Genomic DNA, 17,378 nt, shown 5'->3' on the forward strand with positions numbered 1-17,378 from the left:
AGATCCAGGGTTTTAAACTGAGTTTTAAGATAGTTTGGTGAATTGGTGAGCATGATTTGACTTTATCTCTTGTACATAAAAGGGAAGATATAAGGCATGACTAGATTATATGTGACACGTGCACACACATTCTATGGAAGAATGATTCCAAACAACAGATGCTTTGCTTTAAGGTGGCGGGTGGGTCTAATGAGCCCACAGTGATTATTTTGCTTTAGTTTTTCTGTGTGTTTTGTATGTGTCCGTGTGTTTGTTTTAAATCTCTGAATAATGCTCTTTAGTTATGTGAGTCGTTAATGAAGGTTCTCTGATATTTATTACTATTAACATTATACAAAATAGAAGTTTTGGTTTAAAAAGAAAAGATCAGCACACCTGTAACCATTATATCACATATCAGAAAAGAAGGATGACTTGAGTAAGTGATGGTTACTTACTCCAGCAGTGGATGGATGGGATGGGATGGAGGATACCGTTGTCTGCTGGGTAGCAACTGAAGATGATCGCTGCTGTGGGAGCTCTGTGGTTCTTGCATGTTTGTAACCTGAAAGGAAAGGGGAAAATAGCACTAGGAGAAAATGTGACTAGATATCATTTACTCTGTGTTTAGCAACTGAGCAGCAGTGTCTTCCCCCCCAATTTAAAAAGAATGATTTCCAAGAAAGGAATGAAAATGAAATAGCTAACTGTATGTACCTCTCCACAATTTTAGACTCTCATTAGAAGAAAAGGTCCAGATTTTTTTGTTTCTACTCAAAAGCATCTCTTACAGTAACATCCAGTGAGCTGGCTCCCATGGCTATCAAGGTCAGGGCCATCCACTCGTACCTGTTGAGGTTGCAGAGAAGAAGACGCCCCCATCACTGTAGGTGGAGAGGTGGGCAGCTTCTGAATGCTCGGACTTCTCCTCACCACCACTGATGCTCAGCCCGCTGGCTGATCGAGACTGCTCCCGGCTCCGGCGCTGAGCTTGTGCTGAAGGAGATAAATCCATCAGAAAGCAGACAGAAATAAAATTTTCCTAGCAGTAATCCCTAATGGTAATTGAATCTCAGTTGGTTTTTGTTCATTATCAAACAGTTTTTAGTAGATTTCCATGGATTAAACCCTCAAAACTCTATAGTACATGGGAGTCCTCGTTTTCTAGTTGAGTTTAATCACCCAAGGTCCCCTAACCATTAAGTGGTATAGCCAGGCTTCCAATCCCTGAGTCTGTCCTTGACCACTGTTTCTTCCCTCTAGCCTGCTCATTTTCCCGGCTCACCAAAACGAACAGGTAGTGATGTTCACATTCAAATCCCACCTTTCAACTTCTCCAGAAAGTTTCCTTGATTTCCAAATTTATTTAGATGCCCTCTCTGTTTCCAGTCTGTGTGAAGACCTTTAAAACTGTTCATTTCAGGGTATAACTACTATTTACTGGTCTCTTCATCAGTTCAGTTCGGTTGCTCAGTTGTGTCCGACTCTTTGTGACCCCATGAATCACAGCATGCCAGGCCTCCCTGTCCATCACCAATTCCCGGAGTTCACTCAAACTCATGTCCATCAAGTCGGTGATGCCATTCAGCCATCTCATTCTCCGTCGTCCCCTTCTCCTCCTGCCCCCAATCCCTCCCAGCATCAGAGTCTTTTCCAGTGAGTCAACTCGTCGCATGAGGTGGCCAAAGTATTGCAGTTTCAGCTTTAGCATCAGTCCTTCCAATGAACACCCAGGACTGATCTCCTTTAGAATGGACTGGTTGGATCTCCTTGCAGTCCAAGGGACTCTCAAGAGTCTTCTCCAACACCACAGTTCAAAAGCATCAATTCTTTGACGATGAGCCTTCTTCACAGTCCAACTCTCACATCCATACGTGACCACTGGAAAAACCATAGCCTTGACTAGATGGACCTTTGTTGGCAAAGTAATGTCTCTGCTTTTTAATATGCTATCTAGGTTGGTCATAACTTTCCTTCCAAGGAGGAAGCGTCTTTTAAATTCATGGCTGCAATCAGCATCCACAGTGATTTTGGAGCCCAAAAAAATAAAGTCTGACACTTGTTTCCACTGTTTCCCCATCTATTTCCCGTGAAGTGATGGGACCAGATGCCATGATCTTAGTTTTCTGAATGTTGAGCTTCAAGCCAACTTTTTCACTCTCCTTTTTCACTTTCATCAAGAGGCTTTTTAGTTCCTCTTCACTTTCTGCCACAAGGGTGGTGTTATTTGCATATCTGAGGTTATTGATATTTCTCCCAGCAATCTTGATTCCAGCTTGTGCTTCTTCCAGCCCAGCATCCCTCATGATGTACTCTGCATAGAAGTTAAATAAACAAGGTGACAATATACAGCCTTGACGTACTCCTTTTCCTATTTGGAACCACTCTGTTGTTCCATGTCCAGTTCTAACTGTTGCTTCCTGACTTGCATACAGGTTTCTCAAGAGGCAGGTCAGGTGGTCTGGTATTCCCATCTCTCAGCATTTTCCACAGTTTCTTGTGATACAGTCAAATGCTTTGAAATAGTCAATGAAGCAAAAATAGATGTTTTTCTGGAACTCTCTTGCTTTTTCCATGATCCAGCGGATGTTGGCAATTTGATCTTTGGTGCCTCTGCCTTTTCTAAAACCAGCTTGAACATCTGGAAGTTCACGGTTCACATATTTGCTGAAGCCTGGCTTGGAGAATTTTGAGCATGACATCAGTAGTGTGTGAGATGAGTGCAATTATGCAGTAGTTTGAGCATTCTTTGGTATTGCCTTTCTTTGGGATTGGAATGAAGACTGACCTTTTCCAGTCCTGTGGCCACTACTGAGTTTTCCAAATTTGCTGGCATATTGAGTGCAGCGCTTTCACAGCATCATCTTTCAGGATTTGAAATTGCTCAACTGGAATCCCATCACCTGCTTTCTAAGGCCCACTTGACTTCACATTCCAAGATGTCTGGCTCTAGGTGAGTGATCACACCATCATGATTATCTTGGTCATGAAGATCTTTTTTTGTACAGTTCTGTGTATTCTCGCCACCTCTTCCTAATATCTTCTGCTTCTGTTAGGTCCATCCCATTTCTGTCCTTTATCGAGCCCAAGTTTGCATGAAATGTTCCCTTGATATCTCTAATTTTCTTGAAGAGATCTCTTGTTTTTCCTATTCTGTTGTTTTACTCTATTTCTTTGCATTGATCACTGAGGAAGGCTTTCTTATCTCTCCTTGCTTTTCTTTGGAACTCTGCATTCAGATGCTTATATCTTTCCTTCTTTGCTTTTCGCTTCTCTTCTTTACACAGCTATTTGTAAGGCCTCCTCAGACAGCCATTCTGCTTTTTGGCATTTCTTTTTCATGGGGATGGTCTTGGACTTCCCTGGTGGCTCAGATGTTAAAGTGTCTGCCTGCAATGCGGGAGACCTGGGTTTGATCCCTGGGTCAGGAAGATCCTCTGGAAAAGGAAATGGCAACCCACTCCAGTATTCTTGCCTTGAGAATCCCATGGACAGAGGAGCCTGGTGGGCTACAGTCTACAGGGTCGCAAAGGGTCAGACACGACTGAGCGAGCTCACTTTCACTTTCTATTCATCAGAGTAGAGTATAAATTCTTTGAGATTTGCAGGCACTACGTATTTTACTTTTAACATGAATAAAGGGTATGAAGGCATGTGGTCTCTTGGTGAATGACTATCTTCCTTGACATAAGGGAGTTCAGAAAGTTGCTAAAGGTCAACCCCGTTTTTTTTCCCTTTCCTTACGTATTTTATTGTCATTATTTCTCCGACAGAAAATTTTACTACCTGTTTTTCTTTAGGAAAAAAAAAATTACAATGGGGACCGAAGGGGACTACCTTGAGGTAGTGAAACAATGTTTTCCTAATTTGAACTTGTCTAGAAAGTGAGCTTAGCCCATTAGTGGAGGAGATGTTTTTATGCTGAATGAGCAACTCAGGAAATGGAAAGCCCTGGAGGAGACGAACTTTGAGCCTAAACGCCCCTGGCACTAGCCCACAAACTCGTGATGTGTGTGTCGTAAGCCTTTTTCAGCATCACATACCATTAATCAGGTGTAAGCTTCGGGACTGAATATTGTCTTCTGCTGGATCATAGTCAAAAACTGAGCCAGGATTGGTACGCCAGACACGTAAACCTGAAAGCGAGATTAAGGGTCAGCACAGATGTTTTCGGACTCTGATAATTTGGAGACCGAAACATGAACCTAAACAACCACAGGCAGATTGAATAATTTAAAGCTGATTTCCCGCCCCCGCCCCCCCCAGATCCCAGTTACCTGTAATAGTTTCCTGATCCTGGTCATTCCGTTTCTTTTCCATTTCCACCACTTTCCTCTGAATACCCCGGTAGCTAATGTCACTGAAGTCCTGTGTGTTCTTCTTCACTCTCTCAGTGATGGGGTCCGTCACCACCGGTGTGAAGCAGCCCTTGTGTTTCTCAAAGTCTTCATGATACTTCACCTGAAATGTCATTAATTCATTTGGTGAAAATAGGATGGTGTGATCATTCACTTTCTCACTTGTTCCAACAGGCTGCCCACCCCATCTGAGGAATTCTGACTCACCGTTGAGATGTGGCGCTGGGTCTCTCTCACCCGTCTCATCTCTGGCGTGTCTAAGACATAGGCAGCTTTGCCTTGTATTTGTTTCCGGAAGCTATCCGAATAAAGCACCTGATGGAGGAGAAACCATGGATGAGGGCAAGTTATGGTACCATTCTAATTCTGAACTCTCAAAATCTTTCCAACAGATGGAAGTGAAGGGAGCTGGGGAGGGAAGCATGAGTCACCTAAAAATTCCCAGCAAGCCCGTAACAGCAGAACTGCTAGCAAGAGGGTAGATGGGCAGAGCTTGAATGAGATAAGGGATTTGTTTTGACTCTGAAAACATAACTTTTATTTTCAAAGGAGATGGGACAAAGTATAATTTTGAAAGGAAAGGAAAATAATTGTTCTTGAATTTGCTGGGAATTGTAGCACCAGTACATTAGATGGTATATGTGATACATTTGAAAGAACTGTCCTTTAAAATAAGTGATCATTTTTTGAAGGGTTTTATAAACCAGTGCGCTAATACAGAAATCAAAGTCTCAGACATGAAAAACCCAAAATATCGAAGTCAGAGTAAGGCATCCATTTCATAGTATTACCTGTTTCATAAAGCATCTTAAAGGATTGCTGAAGATTGAGAATGTTAGGAAGTCAATATGTTACAGTCAGTTATGTAAGACTACCTCAGAGTAAAAGGGAAGAGAAAACATTGGCAATTAACTTGTTATGTCTTAGTACAATCACTTGGAATTTAAAAGCGTAGTTGTGTTAATTTTAGTGTGAATTTTCAGTGGGATAAAAAAATGCACATTTTTATGGTGTTAAAATGTTATTTTCAAGATGTTGCGTTTCTCTTTTTGTTTTAGTGTGTTTTTCAGTTGAATGAGAAAGTTTATGATGTTAAATTGTTATTTTCTAAGTTGTTGCACTATTCCTTTTTAGTCCTGGAGAATACCGAGCTAATGTTTTCTTGGTTGCGCTTAGCTCTCTCCATCTCTGGAGTGACCGGTGTCGGAGTTGCTTTTCTCATATTCTCTTTGTACAACACCTAGAGGAGCCAAGAGAGCATCGGATATCAGAGAGCAGAAACCCAATTCTGAAAACCACCATCTAGCTGTTGTTATGGTCAATTATGTCACACTCTATAACACCTCACGAAGAGAAGCCATTAAAATGTTATGGTATAAAGCAAAAGGTGAAGAAAGAAATCAGTTTGAGCTGGCAGGATTGGTATGGTTTTTAAGTGGGTAAGGAAGGATTTTAAAAGTTTGGAGGAAACTGAGAGGTAAATTAGTGGTATAACTCTGTTTGCCAGGCTTGTTAAAAGTGTCACCGTCTCTTTTTCCCTCTCTCAAATACCGAGCTAAAGTTTTCTTGATTGCGTTTGACTCTTTCCATCTCAGGAGTAAAGGGTGTGGGGGTGGCTTTCCCCAGGTTCTCTTTGTATAATACCTGTGAGATACAAAGTTGGACCCGAAAGTCACTGGGAGGCAGTAGTCAGGCTATTCAATATAATGCGATTTGGGGGAGAAAAACCCAGGTTTTATCTACTACTATTAGTGAGAACAACTCAAGAAAAAGCTTTAATAAACAGTTAATGGCAACAGTTAATGTAGTATGTCGTTTAGGGGAGATTCTAAAAAAACTGGCATTTTGTTTGTTTTTAACCTGGGATGGAGTTAGGAGCAGGTCAAACGGCAGGGGTTACTTTGCAGAATGAAAAGCACTTTTGTTTCTCAAGACAATACCGAGCTAATGTTCTCTTGATTGCGTTTGACTCTCTGCATCTCTGGAGTGACAGGGGTTGGGGTGCCTTTGCCCACATTTTCTTTGTACAAAACCTATGTGAGTCCAATGGATCCAAAAAGAAAAAAAGAATTACAGTTACAAAAGATTAAACAGAACAGATCATTTGTTAGGAGGCTCAGGTTGCTAAACTATTTGGGCAGTAAGATTAGATGGAAAGAAATATGTTTCCAAAGTAAGCTGATAATAGTTACAGCACATTTCCAGAGTAGAACCCTGTCCTGAAATCCTTGTGGCCTAAAAGACAAAACTATAGTTTTTTGTGCCTAGTTCCAGGGCCCAGATGGGAGACCAGCTTTACTCTACCACTAATCTATACATGTCAAGCACCTTACAGATCATCTGGCAGGACTTAGGAGCAGGTGCTTGAATACTTCGGAGCAGGCACTTGAATAACACAGAAGGTGAAGGCTGCTCCCTAAATCAGAATGGGAGACTGGACCCTTTTGCCACATATATCAGGGAAATGTATCTGTGTTCTGCCTCTTGCTTTAATTCAGAACATCCTCATACTTATCAGTAAGTAAATATGTTTTCAGCAATCACATCACTAATAGGGTTAGTCAACAGGAAACAACAGTAATGCATTGTGATAAATTCCCAGCCTCCCTGTCACCAGTGTTATTCTTGATGTCACAGAAGATTCGAGCTATGTCATTCAAGAGGAAGAATTCTATCAAAGAATTGATTCTTAAAGTTGAGGTCCCTGGACAACAAGGTTAACATCACCTGAGACTTTGCTAGGATTGCAAAATGTCTGGCCCCATGCCAGATCTACAGAATGAGAGACTGAGACTTGGGGTAGTGTCCCTGAAGCACACTAAAGTCTCAGTAGTCCCATATTCCAGTATCGGAGGAACCTCTCTAGTATGTAAGGTAATGTCCCCACACAAACCCCAATCCACAGCAATCTCTTTACATCACAGAACGCAGGCTTACAGAAAGTGGCTTACTAAAATTAGCATTAAAAGACCATGATAGAAGAACAGAAAGAACTAACATTGGTAAAGCAAAAAATAGTTCAAATGACACTCCTTTTAAAGTAAATGGACAGTGATTTGGCAAAACCACTACTGGATTTTAATTTATGTTATTATCCCTGAAGGAGAGGATAGGAGTTATTTTTCCCAAGGTCTCTTTGTCCAAATCTGATGGGGGAAATTATAACCTAAAGTCAGCTGCAAAAAAAAAACAACAACAATAAAATCGCAATTCTGGTGTTCCAGAAAGAATCCTGTCACACCTACTACTCCACTCCCCACTTTTCACAAATACATAAAACAAAGAGACCTTAGAGATAATGGATAGAGAGTTAAGTTTGGGGAGAGAGGAGCAAAGGATGACTTATTGGAAAATCTGTTACTTCCTGATATTAGAACTTTAAAGTAATGGATTAAAGCAACCTTGTTATTCTGAGGTTAAGACCAGGAGTAGCCCTAAAAGGAAGAAGGATAAATGTGATTAAGAAATTCACAAAATTTCAGTTATCTTTAAAAAGTAGGATTAATATGTATTATTTTAAATTATTAAAGAAATAGTTTGGTTGTTTTTGTCTTGCCGCAAGTACCGAGCTAATATTTTCTTGATTGTGTTTGATTCTCTCCATCTCTGGAGTGACAGGTAAAGGGGTTCCCTTGCCCATGTTTTCTTTGTATAACACCTGTGTGATGAGAAAGCATCCAGAAAAACAACCGTAAGTAACATTTCATTTGCTGGGAGACTTTAAGGGTGAGTTCAACTTCCTTGTTATCAAACGACAGAATAATCCAAGGAGCCAGGAGTTATATGCTGAGAAGATGCCATCGAAAACTTTAACGATAGCCATTCTTGGGATAAGGAGACTGACTTTATCTAGGGTCTTTAGCTGCTGGGGAAAAGCTGTGGAATTACCTTCCCAAATAATCACATGAGGATTTGAGACTGTTAGAATGTGGTTTTGTTGTTATCCAAGCAAACTAAAAAGAGGTTTTAAAAAATATTTTTAGATGGAATAGAAATCAGAATTAGAAAAAGAATCCATAGTAGTACCACAGAAATGAGAAATGTCCTTTTGCTAAGTGAGGTATATTAGAAGCAAAGGAAGGGAAGTAGGTTTAAAAGAAGAAAAAATGTTAAGTATCAATTTCTTTATGAGGTTAAATGACATCTTCTTTTCCCTTTCCAAAATACCGAGCTAAGGTTCTCTTGATTGAGTTTGACTCTCTGCATCTCTGGAGTGGTGGAGACTGGGATTCCTGTGCCCAGGTTTTCTTTGTATAGCACCTGTGTGATAAGAAAGCATCCAGAACAAAAAGAGCAGTCAACCACTCTCCCCTTCTTGCAGAGCAGTGGCAAGTAGCAGGGCAGAGAGGAAGAGAATGAGTTAGAGGAAGGAAAATACCAGAAGCTTCTAGGTCCATCCTGTAGGAGCCTAAAGACATCCTTAAAAGCAAGGGAATGCAGGAAGGAGCAGCAAAAACTTGAAAGATTTGTTGCTGAACTAATCTCTGCAATGCTGAGCAAAGGAGAGCACCATAGAAAAGAACCATGAGCTGCTTGTTATGAGGATGGGAGAAAACAGGGCAGAGACAGAAGGAGAACCAAGGAAGTTATTTTGTTTTGGAAATATTAATCAACCACATAAGGATATTTAGGTTTTATAAACATTGCATATTTGAAGGTACATACACACAGATCTTCTTTTGTTGACTTTTCAAAAGAAGTCAAATTTTTGGGTGAAATATTGCGAGGGATTATACTTGAGGCAAATGGAGAACAGTGACAAAATGCTAAAAGAACTTGAAAATATCTATACAAATACCAGTAGAGATCAAAAAGGTTAGAATAGGAAATAAGGCCAACAGTTTATATTTATCTACAGAACAAATTTTTGTAAACTCTACATTCAAAGTTGCCAAAGCAGGAAAAATATAGGGGCTTAGAGACTGGGTATGTTATGTTTTTAAAGGTTGGAAAGTAATGTTGAACATTTTTTAAGTGATATTAATGTCTAACCAAACTGGGGACACTGATTTCACAGGAAATGGCAGCATTAAGTTGTGAACAAGACATGTCAGTTTTTACTGGAATAAGTTGATTAGGTTTTAAGATATAGCCATTAATCTTTTTAAAAAATGATTTTAAATTAGTTAAAAGGTTTTTTGTTTGTTTATTTTTTAAATACCGAACTAAAGTTTTCTTGATTGTGTTTGACTCTCTCCATCTCTGGAGTGATGGGAATTGGAATCCCTTTCCCGATGTTTTCTTTGTATAACACCTGTACGACATAAGAAAGCATCCAGAAAAGAACAAGAGCAGTCAAAGCAGCCCTTTCAGCTATTATTTAAGGAGCCTATAAACACAGACATCACACAGGAAAGACAAATTCACCAAGTCAACCTGTCTTTTCTAGCACAGGTCTGGATGAGAACATGTTCCACATTTCCTTGGCTAGAGGGCCAGTGTATTTGTTATTCAACTTTTATGCTAACTCATGTTAAATGTTGACTGTGTTAAAAATTAAGAAAAATTATTTCATAAAAGTACTAAAATAGTGTACCATAGAAAGGTTATTTTTTAATTGGAGGGCAAATATTCATTTTCCCTACACAGAATATTTGTTTTACAGAATAACATTTTAAACTTCTGGTCAAATCTATGCAATATAGGAAATAGATCTTTGTTGTGTAAATTCAAGTTATACACGTGGTTGAGTCTAAATACAGAATCTTTAAAGGTTCTATGCACTACTGGACAATTTTGCCTAAATGCAACCTATGTAAAAATTAACACAAATGAAAGAAATTGTCCAGGATCATCAGGATCATTAATATCTCAAATAGATATAAACAATAATATACTTACTCTAATTTTCAAAGTTATTTAAAAGTTATTTTCATCTATATTAATGTAAACCTTTCCAAAAGAAGGAATAATAATAACAAACCTATAGGGAAAACAGTAAATAAAACATTCAAAAAATATCAATTTATACTGAAAATTCAATACAATCAAAAGATTGTTAGTAAATAGTAATTACAAACAAAAACAAAACACAAAAAGACAGTGGGATCAAAGAAAGTTACTGATATTATCTGGAAGTTTGATTCCTTCACATAATTATTTCAATGAAGAATTAAGCATTTTGGATGAAACCTCTCTCCCTACTGCTCTACTCCTTCCCCCGCCAGAAAAGAATCCAGCCAAATTTTCCTAATGACATTGGATTCTCCATCTCAGGCATAAGTGAATCTAAGATCCTTATATAAAAGCTTCACAGACTATTGAGCATTATAGTTTTCAACAAAAAATGTTAAGAAAAACAAACTTATCTAATTCAAATATTTTTTTTAAAAATCAGAAGATCTGGATTTCTATTGATGAAATGTATTGTTTGGAACAAGTATCAAGATTCCTTTGGGTTCTGATTCTGAGCAATTTTCCCTCTTGGTGCCACTGTTAAAAAGGTAGGATCTCTGTTAAGGTAATCCCTGTCCTCAGCAAGGGCCATTATTTCTACATGGGGCCTCAAGTCCTATGTCTTTTCTTACAATGCTGACCCAGCCACAGCAAATAAAAATAGTTCTAAGTAAATAAAAGCTATAGTATTTTGGGGTTTTGGATATCAATTAACTTCAAAAGTCCTATAAAACATGGAAAGGAACCTGTGAAAAGTTGTAAGGGACTGTTATAGGAAATATAAAATGTTAGAATCAAATGGTGAGTAAGAGATCTGGAAAAAGGAAGAATTCAGTTGATGAGATTTTTTTTTTTTTTAAGAATTTGTTAAACTGATTATTTTATAGGGACTAAAAGGAGTTTTGATAGAAAGGTATTATTATTTTTTAATACAAAGTTAAAGGAGCTTTCTCCCAAATACCGAGCTAAAGTTCTCCTGGTTGCGCTTGACCCGCTCCATCTCAGGGGTGACAGGGAGGGGAGTCCCCTTGCTCAAGTTCTCTTTGTACAGAATCTGTGTGTATAAAACCAACAATCAAATCAGCCTGGATCCATTGTATAGGTAGACTTAGCTTTTAAGGTAGGCTCTAAAAGTATTTTTGCTTGTTTTCCTAATGACATGAAATAGGCCTAAATAAATTTAAGAAATAGAACAAGTATAGATTACCTTTGGACATTTCATCACAAACAGTATGAGGTCTGTCTCATACAAAAAAGTGGCATTAATACCAACAGAATTTTTAGATTACAGGCAGGAGGCACTTACTGGATTTGCCAAAAATTTCATTCAGATTTTCTGTAAGATATTACCAAAAAACCCAAGTGAACTTTGTGGCCAACCCCCATACATATATAGGCCTTTTCTCAAAGGCAGGATTAGGATTTACCAAATAGTACTCAAGTTAATTGAAATTCATATGCATAATGAGCTGCTGGTAATTCTCAGGAGACCAAAAAGAAAAGGGTTTGGGGAATAAAATAAATAAGTATTAAAAGCTAAATAAATATTAGCTTTCAATGACCCTGAAACTATTCCAAAGAAACCCATTTATATCTCTGGTGATATACAAAAAAATAGCTGAGCCAAGTAAACTTGTATTTCTGAGTCACTGTGAATTGCTAAGTTGTCTTTGGAATGAAAATGTTCAAGAATCTCATTCTTTTAAGAAACGCTACAAACACAGAATACATCAAACAGAGCCATAATAAATACAGATAGAATTCTAGTCAACATTGTCCTTTTGAAGGCGTGTTAGATTTTACTTTTGATTTGTGCCACAACAGTTAGAAACATCTACTGTTATTCAAGGATTTGAGTATGGAAACACTAAGTATTATAGGTTTTTAAGGAATATGATCAATAGCTATGTTTTAGGAAAAACAGTTAAAATTTCACAGCAGAACTAAAAGATTAGATTTGGGTTGAAAACTGAGGTAGCATTTGGTGTCATTTTCATTCTATAAATTTAGTATTTTTATAAGAAGAAAATTATATATTGGTAATGTGTTAAAATATTATTTTAAATTAAAATTAAGGGATTTTATATTTTTCCCCCTAAGAAATACCGAGCTAAAGTTCTCTTGATTGCGTTTGACTCTCTCCATCTCTGGAGTGATAGGTGTTGGGGTTCCTTTCCCCAAATTTTCTTTGTACAAAACCTGTGAGATACAAAAAAGTACCCAAAAGACATTCAAAACAAGCACAAAGATCAAGGAAGAGAGAAAACGGGCAGTGGGGGGTGCAGGGAGTGTGTGAGGAGGGAGTTTTAGTGAGTTTAGTAAGAATAATCCTTGTTACTTCACGTTTTAAGGATTAACTCTATTCTGCTAATTCTGGGAATGAAAAAGTACAACAGAAAGCACTGAATTATAGGATATGAACGTAATGATGAGAAATCTTGTGTTAATTCTATTTACAGTATTTCAGATCTAAGTGGTCACACTGATCAGTCTCCAAAAGAGTTAAAATACCATCAGAAAAGTGAGTCATTTTGTGTAAGACCTGATGGTCTTGGTCAGGTGGTAACACACACACCACACACACAAAACTGTTAAGATGTTATTTTTTGAAAGAATGATGGATTATTCTAGTAATTTTTTTAAATGGGAAGTCAAGTTTCTTAATTGATATATTTGTAAATACCGAGCTAAAGTTCTCTTGATTGCGTTTGACTCTCTCAATCTCTGGAGTGACAGGGGTTGGGATGCCTGTTCCCAGGTTCTCTTTGTACATAACCTGTAGAAGATAATTAGAACATCTAAAAAAGTGAAATGACCACAAATCCTTTGGATTTACACCTATATGCCAGCTATTTGGTGGAAACTCAGAAAGAATCTAGCTTTCAAACATGTCATTTAGGAATAAGGAAAAAAATGCCACAAATATTTATTTTCTCTCTTCAAAGGTGGTAACTTTACTACCTTGAAGACTATTAAATTGTGGCACTTTTCTTTAGTATCAATACATTACTAAAATGGATTAAATAGTGCTAATACATTCAACATTGAAAAAAACATTAACCATTTCATAACATCTAGTATTAGTCCCTTGAATATAGTAGGTCCACCGTTAGTTACAAATAGGTGGCTTGGTTTAAATTTTTCTAATCATGTGTACTCTTCTTTCAGGGTTATTGAGAATTTTGTTTTGTATTTTCTTCAGAAAATTCCTAACTGGTCTTCAGTCTTGCTGCTGCTGCTAAGTCACTTCAGTCGTGTCCGACTCTGTGTGACCGCATAGACAGAAGCCCACCAGGCTCCCCCGTCCCTGGGATTCTCCAGGCAAGAACACTGTAGTGGGTTGCCATTTCCTTCTCCAATGTGTGAAAGTGAAGTCGCTCAGTCGTGTCCAACCCTTAGTGACCCCAAGGACTGCAGCCTACCAGGCTCCTCTATCCATGGGATTTTCTAGGCAAGAATACTGGAGTGGTTTGCCATTGCCTTCTCCAACACACAGGCTAAGTACCAGCAATTCTGTTACCAGAAACAAAATATAAGATAATGCTGCAAGTGTGCCAAGATAAATAAGAATGCTACTATAGCCCTATTTGTAAAAGCATAACACTGCAAACAATCTCAATGTCTATTAACAAGAAACTGGATAAATTATGGCTGTCCTTTTGAAGCAAGTATTATGCAGTCATTTAAAAATGATGAAGTAATAAAAAGTAAAATAAAAAGTATGAAGTAATTGTGTATTTCTTGTCATGAAACATCACTGACCTACTGTAGAGAAAAAATAATAGCTCTTATAACATTAGGATTCCACTGGTATAGGTACCCCTTAATGTAAGAAGACTTGAATAGTTTATTTTTGCAGGAAGAGCAACTTTCTCTGAAATTTTTACTCAGTGCTGAATAGTGTAAATTAGTGTTTTTGAGCAGGGAGAAGTCCAAAGGACTGTGTTAATGAAACAGGTGAGGAACTTCCAGAGCCATTTGGCATCCTCATTCTCCCCACCCTCACAGTGTTAACAATTGTCCACCTAACGGAAGGAAGGAATTAAGTGGATGGATTCTGTGTTGTACTAGAGCATAGGCTGGGGAGCAGCATGGAAAATCTGGGAGTTTGTGTCACAAATTAATTCCTAAAATCACTGCCACTAGTGCTATTGTCTCTATTGTTCTAGGAAACTTCAAGATCTTTAACAATCTACCATCTTCAGACAAAGTTGTATTTCTTTACTGGGCAAGACAATGGAACTGATCATGGACCACGGAACAAAACAAAACCAGAGAAAGGCAAGAAATTGGGATCAGAAGCGGCAAAGGTGATGTGGGCTGGCTTTCCTGGATGAGTGGATGTGCAATTCTAAATGCAGCTTGTAACCATGGGAGCCAAAGTAGAAGCAGAGAATGCAACGGGAATGAGGTCTAAAGGATACAGACAATTTGCAAGAGAAACAGCCAGTGTTCTCTAATGGAAATTCAATGGGATTGAATTTCCTCCAATGGCCAAGAAAATCTCAGATCAAGATCCTCGCCTTTTATTGGCTACAAGCTATTTCCCAGACTTCACACAATCTTTGGCTAATAGCCAGCAACTGCTTAGAAACTGCTTGTGAATGAGAAAGAGTGGCCGGTGGCGTTGGGAGCGTGTGGGCGGAGGTGGGACTAGCTGGACCAAGGTCAGGAGAAATGTGTGCCAAACCTGCTATCTCAAGTGTGGTGGGTCTCCCAACATGTACACAGACACTGTGTACATAAACATTGGGTATATACAACATATACACAGGTGCCTGAAATTCCTGTTAAGAGAACAGGCTTAAGATACACCTTTGTGGGTAAGATGATAGCCAGCACCTTCAGAACACACTGTATTTACTAGGAGAGAGGGGAGGACACAGGGCGAGGGGTGAAGGCTGTGTAGACTCACAAGGCTACCCAGGGTCTCCTGAATGGGGGAGAATATCCTGAGGTACATGCATGTACACAGATTTGTTTTATATTTTATGCTGCTGCTGTTGCTGCTAAGTCACTTCAGTCATGTCCGACTCTGTGTGACTCCATAGACGGAAGCCCACCAGGCTCCCCCATCCCTGGGATTCTCCAGGCAAGAATCCTGGAGTGGGCTGCCATTTCCTTCTCCAGTGTGTGAAAGTGAAGTCGTTCAGTTGTGTCCGACCCTTAGCGACCCCACGGACTGCAGCCTACCAGGTTCCTCCATCCATGGGATTTTCTAGGCAAGAGTACTGGAGTGGCTTGCCATTGCCTTCTCCGATGTATGTGTAATTAACAAGATCATCTCAGTAACCTTATCACTACTGTCAGCACATTTTAAGGAACTGCACATACAATGATTAAACATGAAACCAAGTCCCTTCTGCTCCCCGATTATGTGAAGACAGAATTTCCTTATCTTGATTTTGCAAACTGCACTGCCCGTCACAGGGCAGGGAGGGTTGTCAAAGCGGGTAGGAGGAGGAAGGGGTGAGGCAGGAAGGGGCCAGCACGGGGAGGGGCCCTTACCGAGCTGATGTGCTTCTGTGTCTGCTTGACGCGCTTCACTTCAGGCAGGTCTGGGATGGGCGTTCCTTGTCCAATCACCTCCTTATACTTCACCTGCAGGTATAAAAATGGGAACATGAGCATGTGTTTGTTTGGTCACCCCACAGTGTGCACAGTCACGGTTTAAATAGCACAGCCTCTATACAGTGGGAACGGGGCCACATTCTGATAGTGGGTCAGAGGAGAACAATGTCGAGGACAAGGACACATGGGTTCTCTCTGATTTCTTTAGGGGTGGGTCCACACTTAGACTGAAGCCCCTTCTCTCCCCTGAGGTCTCCCATGTATTATGCCACAGTTCACGTGCCCAGGGCAGATACACTCAAGAACACACACCCAGGAAGGGCCATTCTCGGACTCACAAGTGACAAGGAGTTTCGACCAAATTCAAGGCAGGCTCCTCTGAATCTTCTTCCAAGCTAGGCCTTAACCTTTGGACATCTTTGTACTGCCCAGTTTTAGCAAGAATCCTGCTAAGTCAATTTAGCCAAAAATCTCCCACCCTGGATATCTCATCCTCCTTAATATTTAATCAAATTCCTTACCCCCCAGCCCCGAGGTGAAGTCTGACGACCTCGATTTGCCATTTCAGCCATAATCCCCCCTTTACCTCCCTGTTTCTTCTGAGTAATTTTCCATCCATTGATCTTTTCTCCACCTTCCCATTCTCCCCCATCCCACCCCGTCCATCCACCCCTCATAAAACCCTACTTTCCCTTGTATTCAGAATTGAGCTCAGTTCTATACGGAGATCTCTTTTCCTCTATATTACAATTGTCCTAGATAAAAACCTTTTTTTTTTTTTTTACTAAACTACTGTCCAACTCTGGGTCATTTTGACACAGGGCTCTCCATTTTTCATGTCTAACAAGCCCTCATGAAAACTGCCTCGACACTGCATTATGGGATGTCCCTCTTATTTTAGCAACTTCAGCTGTTTTGGCGACAAAAGCTTTGAGTGCAGCTTAGCCATCAGTGTGGATGATCAAAGAGGGGCAGAAGATACTGAAAATGAGTCCCCAGTGGGCGTCTTTACCGAGCTAATGTGGTCCTGGGTTTGCTTCACTCTCATCATCTCAGGTGTCTTTCCAATCGCTGTTCCTGGTGAGACATCCTCTTTATATAAAACCTGGGTATTCAGAATTAGGACAGTGTTACACAGAAGAAAGGACAACACAACCATTCCTGGAGAAAGAGTAGGAAATATGTCTTCTGTGAAAACAAAAGACACTAGAAACTGTTCTTAGGCAAGTGCTGGAGTGTCTTCGGCATCAGCCCCAGTAATTCAAACACGTAACAACACACGTCACTTTTCAGACCTGGAGATATCTTTTAAGATTATCATACTGTATTAATACATAATGAAAAAAAATAGAAAATGTTGATTAAAAAACACTCCAGTGTGAAACACAAGATTAAAGTCACTCAGTTATTTTGGGGAAGGGTAATAAATCACAGTGTCGAAAAGAAATCCGTCTTCTTGGAGCAAGACAACACGTGTTACTGCCCTGGGATTAAAAACTCCTTTGTTAGCAGATTTAAGTTGTTATTTCTAATGGTCTCTGGAGTGGTGGTTTTAGAGCAAATTATGGGGAATTT

General features: G+C 39.4%; 1 protein-coding gene across 16 annotated transcripts in view; it reads right to left on the reverse strand.

Annotated features, from left to right (window-relative positions):
* Positions 1–17,378, reverse strand: part of NEB (nebulin) — a 216,973-nt gene that overhangs the window by 3,273 nt on the left and 196,322 nt on the right. For 3 of the 16 annotated variants that reach the window (XM_055398670.2, XM_055398669.2, XM_088829405.1), the window contains 16 exons: positions 16,816–16,908; positions 15,741–15,833; positions 12,916–13,008; positions 12,339–12,431; positions 11,194–11,286; positions 9,499–9,591; positions 8,505–8,597; positions 7,903–7,995; positions 6,278–6,370; positions 5,889–5,981; positions 5,485–5,577; positions 4,545–4,652; positions 4,257–4,440; positions 4,023–4,115; positions 829–975; positions 438–544 (listed from right to left, as the gene is read on the reverse strand). In XM_055398670.2, the coding sequence (XP_055254645.2) occupies positions 438–544; positions 829–975; positions 4,023–4,115; positions 4,257–4,440; positions 4,545–4,652; positions 5,485–5,577; positions 5,889–5,981; positions 6,278–6,370; positions 7,903–7,995; positions 8,505–8,597; positions 9,499–9,591; positions 11,194–11,286; positions 12,339–12,431; positions 12,916–13,008; positions 15,741–15,833; positions 16,816–16,908 (1,662 nt within the window). The remainder of the gene's footprint in view (positions 1–437; positions 545–828; positions 976–4,022; positions 4,116–4,256; positions 4,441–4,544; positions 4,653–5,484; positions 5,578–5,888; positions 5,982–6,277; positions 6,371–7,902; positions 7,996–8,504; positions 8,598–9,498; positions 9,592–11,193; positions 11,287–12,338; positions 12,432–12,915; positions 13,009–15,740; positions 15,834–16,815; positions 16,909–17,378) is intronic. The other 13 variants (XM_055398671.2, XM_055398672.2, XM_055398674.2 and 10 more) reach the window with 13 other exon arrangements.

The sequence above is a fragment of the Moschus berezovskii genome, chromosome 2 (genome assembly GCF_049115385.1).
Source record: "Moschus berezovskii isolate FMDL1 chromosome 2, NW_MosBer_1.0, whole genome shotgun sequence".
NCBI classification, from domain to species: Eukaryota; Metazoa; Chordata; class Mammalia; order Artiodactyla; family Moschidae; genus Moschus; species Moschus berezovskii.